This window comes from Vidua macroura, chromosome 3, assembly GCF_024509145.1.
Source record: "Vidua macroura isolate BioBank_ID:100142 chromosome 3, ASM2450914v1, whole genome shotgun sequence".
NCBI lineage: Eukaryota > Metazoa > Chordata > Aves > Passeriformes > Viduidae > Vidua > Vidua macroura.
In genome coordinates, this window is record NC_071573.1 from 69,837,049 (window position 1) to 69,851,413 (window position 14,365).

The following is a 14,365-nucleotide window of genomic DNA, read 5'->3' on the forward strand; positions in this document are numbered from 1 at the left end:
TATACCCTCTTATGTTGCAGTTGTCTTAGCATTAGAATGCTATTAATAACTTTTGTGTCTAAGATAATTAAATATAAATGCAAATTAAAAATAATTTATTTTTCAAAAAAAACCCCAACCCTACACTTGAATTATATGTAAATTTTTCTGAAATCTGCAGAGCTTTTCCAAAATCGTTTTATTTTATAGAAGTTGGATCAGATGCTATATTTGGCTGCTGTGATATTTGTATTTTTTCAAATCATTTCACTAGGTTCTTGATATGGACAAACTTATTCAACAATATAAAGAATCAAGAGAAAAAAACACTGCAGAGTTGCAAAAGTATGCAGTAGAAAAGGCTATAGCAGCAGTGAAAAATAGATTGGGATCAGAAGAACAATCAGAAGAATCAGGTGAATAAGCTGTTCTGTGGTCTTTGAAGCTGTCTTACTTGCTTTATATTATTTAACTGAAGCAGTTGCTGTCACTTTGACTTGAAAAAGTTGTGGAAGTTCTTATGATTGCTGTGCATTAAATATAAACTAAAAGAATATGCAGTAAAGGGAACAGCTTAGTAAAAATCAGTTTTTACATATATATATAAATCTTTTGAATTTGAGGGCCATGTCCAAAAGAGTTTTCTGAACTCTGAGCTGAAAGAAGAAATTTGTTCTGACTGACACTGGTTGAAAACATTCTCTTTTAATGACTTTTGGGCAAGTTAAATCTCTGCAAAAATGAAATTCTCATCAAAAAAGCAGCTTGTCAGCTGGGCTGATGTGAATCCACACTATACAGATTTTTAACTTTGAAGCAGCCATTCAAGTATGCTGCCACAGATGGCACATTCATAAGTTGCTTCAGCTCTAGTCACATTTAGACTTCTTAAGCTGCCTAGTTTTTTGCAGCTTGACAAATTCAATAAATATATTGCAAAGGTGAAAATAATATGTTATTTTAGTATCTTTTAAACAAAGTTTGTATTTTTTTTCCAAGGAAGTTCAATGGAGGCTTTTCAAAATTATTTCTTTTGAAGCAAAAATGCTCTGTTGAATTAGAATTGCCTTTTTATAGTTAGCTCTAGTTATGGTTCCAATGGACAATGGGGCCATTTTGCCTTATTCACCTAAGCAAGGAACTGTGTTTGACTTTCTCATGGTCAGATACCTCTAACAAGAGGTCAGTGTATTCCTCTAGTGCTGCAAAACTGATGTTGACAGTGATAAAAAATCATTGGCATTGCAGTAAGAATAATGATGAGCTATGACACCAGAATTGAAACAGTTAAACAGTGGTACATTCCAGATTCCTGACTATGTAAATACTTTTGAGGACAGGGATGTTAATCCTATTAGAATTAATGAGAAATTAATCCTAATTAAAATTTTATTGCAAAACTGAAGTACAAACAGAGGATGTATTTTCCCTTACATACCTTTTTGTAGCATAAGATTGTTTCAGAATTTTTTAATAGATAAGAAAATGTTTGGGTTTGGGCTGCATTGAGTTTTTTTGCAGAATGGAAATTACTAAGATGCTGCCCCTTTTCTAGGCACCTTGTAACTTGGCAAAAGTAACCTGATAAATGTGTACATTTGTGCATGTAAAAAGTTTGATACATGTACATTTGATACATGTAAAAAGTATCAATGCAATCATTGAAAAATCTTGACATAAATACAGAAAGTAAATATGGCATTTTTTCCAAATTATACTCATGGTAGATACTGCAGTTGGCTAAAACAGTTCTTCATCAAATTTTATCAAATTAATTGTGAGTTAACTGCGAGTGTTCCTTAAAAAGCTTTTAAATAATTATAGTTGTTGTGCCAGCAATTACCAAGAAAATGTGGATCAAATATTAATGTTTTGCACATCATAGGGAATGCAGGCTACTTTATTGTTTAAAATACACTGCCTTGATCTAAAATTTGTATTGATTGAAAAATTAGTCTGGTAAACCTTTTGATTTAGGAGCCAAAGGGAAATCAAATCAAAGGAAACTCTAGAAAGTTGTAAGTGCTTGATTGTTCTAGTACAGAAATGTCATTCTGTTAATATTGAAACAATATTTAGCTTAGAGGTGGAAAATACTGTAAAGTTTAAAAGGTTGTGGTTTTTATACTGAGATAGCAAACCAAGATCTTAAGTTTATGAGAGACACTCTTCATCTGCATTCAGAACTGGGTGTTTGTTTCTTTCTTAGAGCAATTGTGTATTGCTTAAAAATGACTGCTGTGCTGAAGTTATGATGTAATGCTTTATTTAAGTCCTAATTTCTAATTTCTCTGTGAAGTGCATTTAAAAAAATCTATGTTTTAGTAAAAAATCTAAAAAAATATATGTTGTTAGGAATACCTGAGATAACTGCTGACCACCCAGAAGTTCAGGCCATGGTAGAAGCCATGAAAAGTGTGTCATTCTCTGAAGATACAATGTCACCTCAAATATATGCTGAAGCTCTGGAGGGAGCTATTGCAAGGGTGAGACTACAAGTACTATGTAGCAAAGTACTATTTTCCTAAGAGCAACTTGTAACAGGTTTTGCATTTTTCATGTATGTTCTTAATTTTTCCATTTGAGAGATCAGTTTCATTTATATCACATAGCCCAAAAGCTTACATAGGATTGAGGAGACACTGAGGAAGATTATGAAAGACAAGTCTAATGAGGTCTATTTTATAGACCTTTATATACAATAAAAATATGTATGTGCATGTATGTATATATATTCACACACTTATACAGAAATTATTTCTGTCTTGCAAATTACCTGAGCTACAAATTGTTAACAGCTGGGAGAATTATCTGACAGATCATTGTCTGCTCGCTCTATTCGTATATTTGTAGTCACTATTAAAGAACTGAACATCACATGTAAGAGTTTGAAAATAATTGTTTATAAAGATTTATCCTAGAATCTTGGAATGTTTTAAATTTGTTCAATGGCATGTAACAATTGAAACTGGAGTGTAAATTCTTTATAGGCAAGCTTAAAAATCACTATTACATTAGTCTCTTATATTTTAAAATGTTTTTAATTTCATTCAGACATATAAAGTTTTAAATGTCTTACTTTTTATTGACTTGAAATGACAATAAGGAAAAATCATAGCATTTAAAAAGTAATTTTGTATTGTGCAGTCTTTTTTGTACAGCTGACTTAAGTCTTTTTATATTCCTGAATATGACATTTTCTAATAGCTTATGAAGACAAACAAACACAGGTTTCCTGGTGCTTCAGAAAGAGGAGGGTGGGTAGTCGATAACTACCCTCTGTCAGAAGACCACTGGTCAGCTTTATCACAGAAAGGACTTCTACCTGACACTGTTGTCTGTCTGAAGGATACACAAAAAGATGGTTAGTAAATGCACTCTAATGCCAGTTTATATTTTCTTTCTTTTTTTCTGTGTTGATATCTGTATATAAAACATACTTAGGAGAAAAATTAGTAGTTATGTCCCATTTATAAAGCTTCAGGTATCTGGAGAATGAATCATCCAGTGAAACAAGACTACCACAATTTCTTACAATTTGGAGTAAGGGAATTACACAGAATTTAAACCAGGAATACTTTGCAATAACAGTAAAGAAGATTCCTCCCATTTTAAATCAGTTTTAATTTTTCTTCTCAGCAGGAAATACCAGTAGACTCTTGTAGCATCAGATTTTTGTATTCTTTGACTGGGTGGCTGGCCAACACCTTGTGGCTGTTGGTCAGTTTTCTCTGCCTTGGTTTTCCCATTTGCAAAATCAGATTAGAGGTAGGGAATTTCTCAGCTTGAAGAAAAGGCAAGGGGGAAGGTACTTGTATGCATGTGTCTCCTGTTCTCCATTCTGGGTCCAAAAATAAACCCCAGTAACTTCCTACCCAGATGGATACAATGGTTTAGTATCCATGAATTCAGAGTAAGGGATTTTTACTTTGTTCTTTCCAGCCGAAAGGAAGATTGGCACCAGGCATCAACTGAACGTGTTCATGTACTGTTAAAAGTTTGTCTGTCAAATCATGTCCTCATGGATCATATTTGCTTCATTCATACCACACCACAAGTTTAATTGATCTTTAGCAATGTCTGATCATTACCTGTTCAACCCAGTCCATTAACAAAAATTTTGCAGTGGCAGAAACTTCCATTGAAGAAAGACATGATGGGTCTATTCACATACAGTTCAAGAAAACTCATTAGGTGCCCAGCACTGGAATCAGTCTAGAGATCTTTTCAAACCCTTGTCCCTGAATATAAAAATCAATCTGAGAAAATCAAGGTTACACAGTTTACTAAGAACAGATTTCTTATTTAAAAAAACCCCAACTTTTCAGAAGTATGTCGACTGATCAGCAAATCATCCTCACAACTCAGGAATAGTACCTAAACTACTTAGTCACACAGCTTTGTGAAATTTTGTAAGTAAAAGTGTTTCGGTGTGGCCAGAGTTCATATACAGACTAAATACTGGCTGAACATTTCTATGAGAAAGTTCTAGATCCAGTGCTTGTCAGAAAACCGTATTTGCAGAAGCTGTCATTCAAGACTTCATCTCAGACACTTCTGGAAAGAACCTTGGGGCAAATTGCATTTCCATGCCTCATCTTTGCTTCCCAGTTATTCCAAGCTTATTGAAATGTTCATCGGCCTAGTTTCTGGGACACGGTGCATTGTCCTTTCATCCAGCCACAAAAAGCATCTCCTTCCTGTAGCTGGCATATGGTAATGAAATGTCAATACTGTATGCTAAATAATAAGCATAATAAATAATACTCTAGCCTGTACTGCAGGGAGAGCACTGAGGTGGGAGAGATGCTTTCAGAATTATATTAAATTTGTCTTCACTTCTCATAATTTAACAAATCAGTGAATTAGCTGGATAGAAGAAAAGGTTGTCTCATCATCCCTGAAATGTTTTAATCTAGACATTTTGGAAACACATAATTCTTCATGACAACCGTGTTGAAAACTAATCAGTAGCTGCTCGTTTTTTATTTTTTATTTCTTATTTTTTATTTTGTGAAGGGAAGAATTTGGGAATTCATAGCAGAGACTTTCAAATTAAGGCCCCTCTAGAGCCTTCCTATTATGTGCTTCCTTCCTGCAATATACACCTCTGCCATTTCCACTAGTTCTCAAAACCTAGCTCTTAATTACTTGCTCTAATCTGAACAACATATTTTATACTCTTGATAGTATAAAATTTTGGCTAAAAAATGTAGCTTTTTGCTTATAGATACATTTCCTTGAATTTAGCTATTTTGTTTCACTTTATTCTTTTTATTTGCACAATTGTGTTGACTCTTTACTTGATTCCCACTCATTTCTGTCATTTAAATAATCATGTAGTTGTGAAGTTTACCTTTTCACAGCATTTGAGTCATTACTTTGTAAGCTGTTCGCTGACCTAGTCTAAACTCTCATAAGTCCACTGATGAAAGCAGGTTTCAGCACACAGCCATATATAAATCTATTTGTCAAAGTAAATAAAGTTCTTAGTAGGAACAGCATATTCTTAATTTCTGCCAAACAGCTGCAGTAGTAGAGGTATGCACATTATTTATATTTTTATTTGAATGTTTTTCATTAGTTTCTTCATAGCATTCTTTCTACACTTGCAAATAAAATAAATGTCAGAGTAACACATGATATGTGAAAGAAAAAGATAAATCATTTCAGTTCTGTCTCCCTTTATAGCCTTCATAACCTTCCAATATCCCAGATTCAATTTTTTAGGTGCTTTAAATTAAAAAAAAAAAAAGCTCTAAAATTGTAGAAATCAACAGCATAATAACATTTCAGTGGTATATATACTTTTTGTTGACTTTAGAAGAAAATTGTCAATTATTTATTAATTGATTTTCCTAACCCAATGACTTTAGTTTTATACAGATTAAAGTCATTACTGTCATGTAATTGTGCTGCAGGAGCCTGTATACTACGCAGAGCATACCTAACAAGTAGGAATGAAAATAACTCTAAGATTTTGGAAAGACCAATAGATGAAGTATTAGAAAAGAAAGAAGATGATGCAAGGTAAAATATTCCAAATATCTGAATATATAAAATGAGCACAAGAAAATTCTAGCCTCACTTTGTGTTAAAGGTATCAGTGCATTTATCACACAAATTAACTAAAGTAGTACACTAAGACTAGTTATTATATGTAGGAAATAATCCAGTATCTGTTGTCTTTGAGGAATATTACATTTATATCAGTACATATGGTGGCAGTAAAATCTTTTCCTAAATGCTTTTTCATTAGCCTTTCATTAATCCAACCTTTTAATGCAATGAGACAAGAACATTTTAGATAATAAAGTACATATGATTTTTATTTTTTACAACTGAAATTATATTTCCACATCTTTATATTTAATATATCTGCAACTTGCTTTAGTAATATTTGTAAAGGTCTTAAGATAAATAAACTTTTATTTACAGAAGAGGAATGGAAGAAACACTGACATCAGAGGAAGATCAGTCTTCAGCTGCTGCTGAGGAGAAAGGTGTGTATCATTTGACTTCTGATCTAATTATGTGTTTCAATCATTTAGTGGTTTGATTTTCCAGTTTTGATTTTCCTTTTTTACATTCAGCATCTAGAAAAATGACTTTTTGTTACTCTCTTCACTGGTATACAGGCACTTATTTCTTTGTGTCATTCCTCATGGATGTTGCAGAATAGAGATGATTTCCATAAAATCAGCCAGCACTGTTGCAGTTTTCAATAAATCCAAAGGATGGGATTCTATTTCCTCTAGTAACTTTTCTAAGTGGTTTATTAACTGTCTTGAAATTACTCATCAAAAAAATCTGTAGCTCTTTAAAAGTTACAAAACCTTGCTGGAACTTAGTCAATATTTAATGAGAAAATCTCAAAATTGTCTGATTTTCGGGTCTTCCTCCAGAAAAGGAAGACCAGAGTAAGCTCAGCCTGAAGTAATTAAAAGGGAATGGAACTCAGTTCAGCAATGGCTCTCTTAACAAGCATTAGGAATTGCTCAATCTGATAGCAACACACATTATGAATTGCTGAATCCAGAAGCCCAGTAGAGTTAGGCAGCTGCAGCTCCATGTCTCTAGGACCATGTAATGAGTCTGAGCATATATTCCCATTTCCCTTTTCATCCTCTTCTTACTCTATTATCCATGCTACTTCCTCTCCAATCCACTTTTGATGCTTACTTTTCCTTGCCTTCTCAGAAAAGCTTCCTAATATTATATATCTCCCGCAATCCCAAAATTATTTTCCCTAGGCATCCCCTAATGAATCTCATGCCCTGTAGGCAGGAATACATCTCAGCCAGAGAGCTTCTTGGAGTGACCCATCTCAAAAGATTTCACACCCAGACAACGCCTTCATCATCATCTTCTAATGGCCCTGAGCGGTGTCAGGTCAAGGTGTCAAGGTTGTATTTGTTGTGATTAAGTTTTGGGGGTTCACCCATCTGTCATTTTTTCTCCCCTCCTTTGTTCTTATGGAGATTAGTCTTTAACAACGTAATTTAACACCATAAAAACGAATGGAATTCTGTGTATTACATGAGGTTCCCTCTCTGGTAACAACATAAATAAAACATTTTGGGTGAAGATGTTCTTACTTTGTTGCTTTCTATATTGACACAACCACATATTTTTTTGTTTCTTGTAAAGATCCTACTTTATATCAGAATTGTGTTATACTTAGTTTCCAGCAGAGAAAATATAATTGTCCTGGGCAGAAGTGAATAATTTGTGAGGAGTGAGATTTTGACAGCAGATCAGCTGTCACAAATAGGCTGGATTTTTGCACCTCAGATTCAGTCAGTTGAATTGAGGTTTAGAGTTAGTTCCAGTTAGTTTCAATGGTTTGAACGTCACCAAAACGTCCAAAAAGCTGCAGCGTTTTACTTCCCTCTTAGCCTTCTTTAATCCCTACATAGTTTCTTAGAAAAATGTTTCTGTCTGATTTGGATCTGCTGTCATGATGAATTCCATGCATAAATATCTGTCTCTGTATTAAGAACTAGGTTGGGGACTTCGGAGTATTTTCTTTCTCTACTATACAGTCTCAAGATTTCCCATTCATAGCCTAAATTATCACCCAAGGCCTGGAGATGAAATTAAAACATGAAGTGCATGAATTCCCACTTCTTTTTTTTTTTTTTTTCATCAAGGGTCTAGACTGCTACTACTGTTTTTCTTTCAAACATAATATACTGGTTTCTATACAAAATTACTATAGCCAAGCTTAAGTTCTGTATTACCAGTATGTCTCACATACATTTTCTTTCCTGACCTTTCTGACATTTATTTTATATATATATAACACAGCCCAAGTTGTAAAGGTAGTATAAGATAGACTGAATAAGATAGCATGCTTTTAATTTTTAATGAGGTAACATTTCACCTACTCTGTGAAAAAAATACTGAAGGTTTCTAGGATTCTTTACATTGCATGTAAGCTTTTTAAAAAATCCACATTATATCTTTTTATAGCTTCTAATAAAACACATAGTTCTTCTCCAAAGTGAATGAATCCTATAGTATTAAATATAAAGGCTTCTACAAAGATATTTTGTCATCTGTGTCTCAAATAACAAAGTTCATGGTAGTTTTGAATATCTAACTAATTTTGATCTGAGTACATCAAAAAAACATTTATTAATTATAGAAGTAATACTGTCATGTGGTCTTAAGACATGTTAAGTCCTTGTTCAGAGAAAATCTTGTTTTCCTACACCTACATTTTATTTCAATAATCAAACACTGACTCACCAAAACACTTCAGTCATGCCGCTCTTAGCCTGACATCATTTCATTTGACATGTAGTGCCATCAGCACATTGACTGCAGCTTTTCTCCCATGTGACATGTCTTTACAGCAATATAAATAAATGTTCACAGTTCATGTGTTCACAGTTTGTTTATAATATATAGCAGTTATAATATAAAAAAGATAGCTTAGAAAAATACTCCAGAGCCCAAATCATACTCTTTTGGTCTCTCATATATGGTATCCTATGGGAGTGGCTCAAAGCTGCACCAGGAGAGGCTTAGACTGGGCATCAGGAAGTGTTTCTTTACTGAGAAGGTGGTCAAACACCAGAATAGGATTCCTAAAGATGTGATTGATGCCCCAAACCATTTAAGAATCATTTAGGAAATGCCACTAATAACATGCTTATACTTTTGGTCAGGCCTGAATTGCTCAGCTGATGAGCAGTAGATGATCATTGTAGGTCCCTTCCAACTGAAACAGTTCTGTTCTATTCTATTCTATTCTATTTTATTCTATTCTATTCTGTTCCACTCCACTCCACTCCACTCCACTCCACTCCACTCCACTCCACCGCTCCATTCCGTTCTACATAAATAGACGCACATTTTAATAGTCACTATTTTTGTAATGCCAGTAGAATCTGGGATTGCTTCAGCACTGAATATATTAAAGTTTATAATATTGTTTGTGTTTAAAAGATAAAAATGCTTCCAGTAATGAACAAGGTACTTACACATGTCTTAATAAGAGTAAAAGTAACTTGAGAAGGAGACTTCATGTAAATCTAACAAATGTATTTAAGTGAGTTAAGAAGCTAAGTTCAATGCTGAAATGTCTGCTAAAGATACAGAAATCAGTTCATATGGTTACTCTTGCTTGTATTGTCTCGCTGAAACTTAAAGCCTCATATATTTTTTTCATGTCCTTTAACACAATTATTCTGAGGGTTTTTTTCAGGAATTTCTTGCTTTATTTACTTTATGCTCTGCAAAGCTTTTGCAGAAGCTTTGCATGAGTATGACTATTTATACTAGCTATATCAATTCATGAGACTATATTTCAGCTGTTGTAGAGGAGTTCTCAGCTTCAAGCAGATCTGTGGGTTCACTCCAATCTTCCTGAAGTAATACTTGGCATATTCTTTTCCTGCCGCATTTCTGCGAGAGATTACTTGATTACTTCCTTTCTGTAGCAAACTCAACTGGAGCACACATGCTTATGCCTCAGTATCTCAGGCTGGTGTGTTTGTACAAACCCATCTTCACTGATGTCTCTTCTGCTGCTCATGCTATTTGGGCATAAGTTCTTGGCAAAAATAAATTGGTAGCTGGGCTCATAATTCCAGATGTCACCTCTCATGCTTGTGCTTTCACAGCTGTTAAGATCAGTATTAGTTATATACTCTTTAATATTGAATCCCAACTCTTTACTATTGATCTTTCTCATTACAGATGGTGGAGGGTTGAATCAATATCCTTCTCTTAGGCTTTTATTCTATTTTCTTGCTGTTTTATTTTTATCATCATGTTAACTTCAATAAGATATTTGAAACAACAACAGCAAAAAATAGTTAAACCTGTTTATGTTAGTGTATTTCCCATTTATTTGAAGATAAATACTTTTTGGAATCAATTGTAATTATAATATTTACCAGGCAGATGATGTGTGCTCAGTCCTGCAGCCTCTAAATATATTTCCTTTGTTTTTCTTGACTGACTTGCATCCTGATTTGTGCTTTCCCCTACCTTTAACTGGAGACTTTTCAGAGAGAGAGTTTGGACAAGGACAGTTTATTAAACTGGAGATGAGAGATTGCACATTACTTGTACTGCAAACTTCAAAGCAAGCTCTAGTGATATTACCTTCACAGTTTGTTCAGTGTTTGAGCAAAGCTGCATGATCTTCAAAGCCACTTTCTGCTGTCCTTCATAAATCAGATGTGATAATTGCATTCTAATACCTGTAATCCCAGCATTTTAGGCAGAGAAATTTCAAAAATTGAAAAACAGAAAGCTTAAGAACAACTTCCTCAGTTAAATCCCAAATACCTTCAGGTCTTAAAGTCTTTTAGTCTCTCATTCAGATAAATAAAGACTAAGGAATATTGGTGGAGAACAATTACTCAGTGTTTTGCAGAAAAAAGAACAAAAGCCTATGATTAAAGCTGTCAGTCTTTCTGGAAGCTCTTGTCACTTTCTGAACATAATAAGACAAAGGACATCCTCTTAATTTACTTCACTTAATGTCTGTCCATCTGTCCTCCTTGACCCTATCCATTACCAGTCTTGTAAATTAAATAGAACCATAAGCTAATGAAAAGATATATGAAATCTTGTAACAGCTTTCTCTCAAAAAACACTTTGAAGGCAACTCATCTTTAATGGAGATGGTTGGCTTTAGTTTTTAAAATATACATTTTAGCTTTTATCTGCTAGAATTTTTAGACTATTTTAAAGAACACACCAGAAATAAATAAAATAGAAACCATTTTATTTTAACAGAAAGTTGTTAAATATACATATTTTTATGCATTAGAAAGAATCAACTTTATCTGTAAACCAAAGTTGTCTTTCCAATTTAAAAAATTCGGTACATACAATATAAGTTTGTCTGTGGAGTGTATTTCACTGTAACATGCTGAAGATTATTTGGCAGTGTATATTTATGAGTAAGAAAGGAAAAGTCGGTATAAACAAACTACAGTCTGTTTCAAAAAGACAACTGAAAATACATTAATAATGAAATACAGGTCAGTTCCAAGAAATCAAAGTGTCACTCTTATCATATATTTTGCCTTCCTGTTTATTTTGCTAGTTAAGCTCTAATGAAGAAGACATACTGGCTTCTGGTGTGTCTGTGTCAGCTTTGGCAGCGTTTCAATGAGGATAAAAGAAGGACTGTTTAATCTTTTTTGATGTTGCATATGGACCGAGGGAAGAAAAGGTCACAGATACTAAGATATTTAAGGCTCTCTTTCCACAACAATTCACTAGAGAATGTGAGGGCCGAAAGCCTTTGAGGATTGTTTGTCTCTATGGTGACAATGCTCAGTTAAAGCACAGAACATGCAGAGCAAAAGAATATGAGAGATTGGCATGTAGGCGTTCCCTACAAAAGCCCAAGATTTAAGGCTGGGGAAGATTGTTTCCTATCACCACTGTGATAAGAAAATTCAATTAAGAACAGTACTGTTAGGTAAAAGGCCACCTCCTTGGAGAGAAAGTTGTTTGCATTTTTATATAATTTATTTTTAAACCACTTCTGTCTTTTCATGTATTTTTCTTGACTATGTTTTTAATTTTTAAAAAAAATCTTCTCACTATAAATAACCTCGCCAAGCAGAGTTATTATAATTTATATCTAATGGAAAAGGTACAGCTGCCTTATTTGGTCCCTGAGACAAAGTAAATGTCAGGAAGGCAACATTTTTATCATGATAACGTTCAAATACCTGAACCAAAACCAAATGAGTTTTGGGTTGTATGATTTTTCGTTTGTCTCTTTTCACTGGGAATGTAAACCTTTTTTCTTTTGTTACTTCTCCCCTCTTTCCAGGGGAAAATTTCTCCAGTTCACTTAGACCTGAGTAATCTATTTAAAGTTTCTGTAAGTAGGCAATAATAGCTGCTGGATATGTTTCCTTAAGCAGCAAAACCTTCTGGATAGAGGTATTCTGTTGGAATTATGTGTCTAAAGTAGCAAAATGAAGCTGGAACACATGCTGGTCCATCCTTTGCTGAATATGGCCTGTCAGAAGAGGTAACATGAATTGTAAGTGCATCTGAGATAAACTACTCTATGAACTACTCTATTAAGTGGATTCATTGCCATTTTCAATATTCTGTCTCAAATGATGCCAAATATTAATTTAAATCTCTTGTTCTGCTTGTATATTTCTAAAGTGTCATGACCTGCTGAGAACTGAAAGGTTTTTAAAGGGCTGGTCTGTAAGATGAAGTGTTGAAAGCCAGATCCAGCCAGCCCTCATCCCATCTTCCTTGTGCTACTGCCATGAACGGGGCAGTGGTTCACAAGGCAGCACATGTGATTTCTGCAGTGTGACTGTGCCAGGGATAACATGTGCAAGCAGCAGTTAGTGTAACCCACTTGTTAGTGTAACCCACTTAATAGTGTATCCTTTCCTTCTTTTCTTAACATCTGTGTTCCTAAGGGAGTCATCATTACTAATTGCATTAGAGCTGCCCAAATTTTAAGCATGTTTTACCTGGCTAAATCTCTGTCTCCTTTGGAATATATCACTGCAGAATGCAACATAATTAGTGGTACCATTTGCACAACATCTTTTAATGTACATAAAAAAGGTATATTTATGTTCCTATTTAGAATCATGGCAAGAGGCAAAAATGTCATTGCAGGGCATATGTAATGACATATATAGAATGAATATCTAGTTTAGCAAAATGCAAATGTTTGTAAGCCTTTTCAAGGGAAAACATTTCTAATTCAAGATCAAACTATTTGAAATCTGCAAGGTGTCTCTCCTTAATGATATTCCCTTTTGCACTTTGATTTATGTTTAGACTAATAATCAAATAAGAGGAAGGTTAGCCACAAAGGTGTCAGTCTAATAGCTATGTTGTTCAAAACTAAACCAAAAAAAAACGGGGGGAAGATGTATTAAGTATTGGTTATTATAAAAGATCACAAAAAATACTTGTCAAAATGCTTATTTGCTAATAATTCTGCAGTTTACCTTGGCTGTGCAATGGTATTGCTGGAGCAATGGCTGACAGCCCTGAGGGCTGACAAGGGGTCCTGGGCTCTGGGCAGGTGGGGGGAACCCCAGGGGCTGGGTAGGGACAGCCAGGCCTGGGGGTGTCCTCAGGTCCCTCAGGCAGCACATGAATTGCTATAGAGAGCCCAACTTGCTTCAAACCTCAGTTAATCATGGATATAGTTCAGGTAAATGGTGATATTGAAAGGATAAAAGTTTCAACATCAAAAGCAGAAGAATAAAATTATTAAAAGCATGTAAGTATTTAGAAATGTAGCATATTTCTAGAGAGCTACACATTGGGATACAGACCCTTAAAAGATGTAGACATTGCAGTACCCAAAGCTCCCACAGTACCTCTAAAGTGCCTGATTTCATGTATGGACTTGTAGAAATAGGCACAAGTAGCAAACTAGCAAGGGACCAACCTTAGTGGGCCATGAAGGAATTTCAAAAGAAGGTGTGTTACATATGGTCCTTGTTCTGAAGGCACTCGCATATCCCAGCTGATACTGGCACTTTGAGGTGATGCTTTAGTTGGTAGAATGTTACACAAAAATTAGGCAGCATCTTTACTCTGACCATTACGTTTTGATCTGTTTCCTGCCAAATCTTACTGGTACCTAATCACTGAAACCCTGCTACATTAAACACTTTTTGCCTTTTGGCTCTATTTTGGAAAATTAAATGTGTCATTTGGAAATTTCTTCAACAGTCCACAAGAGGAGATTGAGAGATATTTGATTCATAAGAAAATATATTTTCTTAATGAAGAAAATTGTAACAGGGCAATCTAACCCTTCATAAGCCAGAAAAATTGTTTGGATTTTTCAGGGAAAAACTCAGAATGAATGTTAGAGTGCTGCAGTTTGACAGAGTGAGCATTGGCCTGC

General features: G+C 34.4%; 1 protein-coding gene across 2 annotated transcripts in view; it reads left to right on the forward strand.

Moving 5' to 3' along the window:
- AK9 (adenylate kinase 9) overlaps positions 1-14,365 on the forward strand; it is a 60,861-nt gene that overhangs the window by 18,543 nt on the left and 27,953 nt on the right. For both annotated transcript variants that reach the window (XM_053972642.1, XM_053972643.1), the window contains exons 14-18: positions 254-395; positions 2,335-2,465; positions 3,187-3,343; positions 5,901-6,009; positions 6,418-6,482. In XM_053972642.1, the coding sequence (XP_053828617.1) occupies positions 254-395; positions 2,335-2,465; positions 3,187-3,343; positions 5,901-6,009; positions 6,418-6,482 (604 nt within the window). The remainder of the gene's footprint in view (positions 1-253; positions 396-2,334; positions 2,466-3,186; positions 3,344-5,900; positions 6,010-6,417; positions 6,483-14,365) is intronic.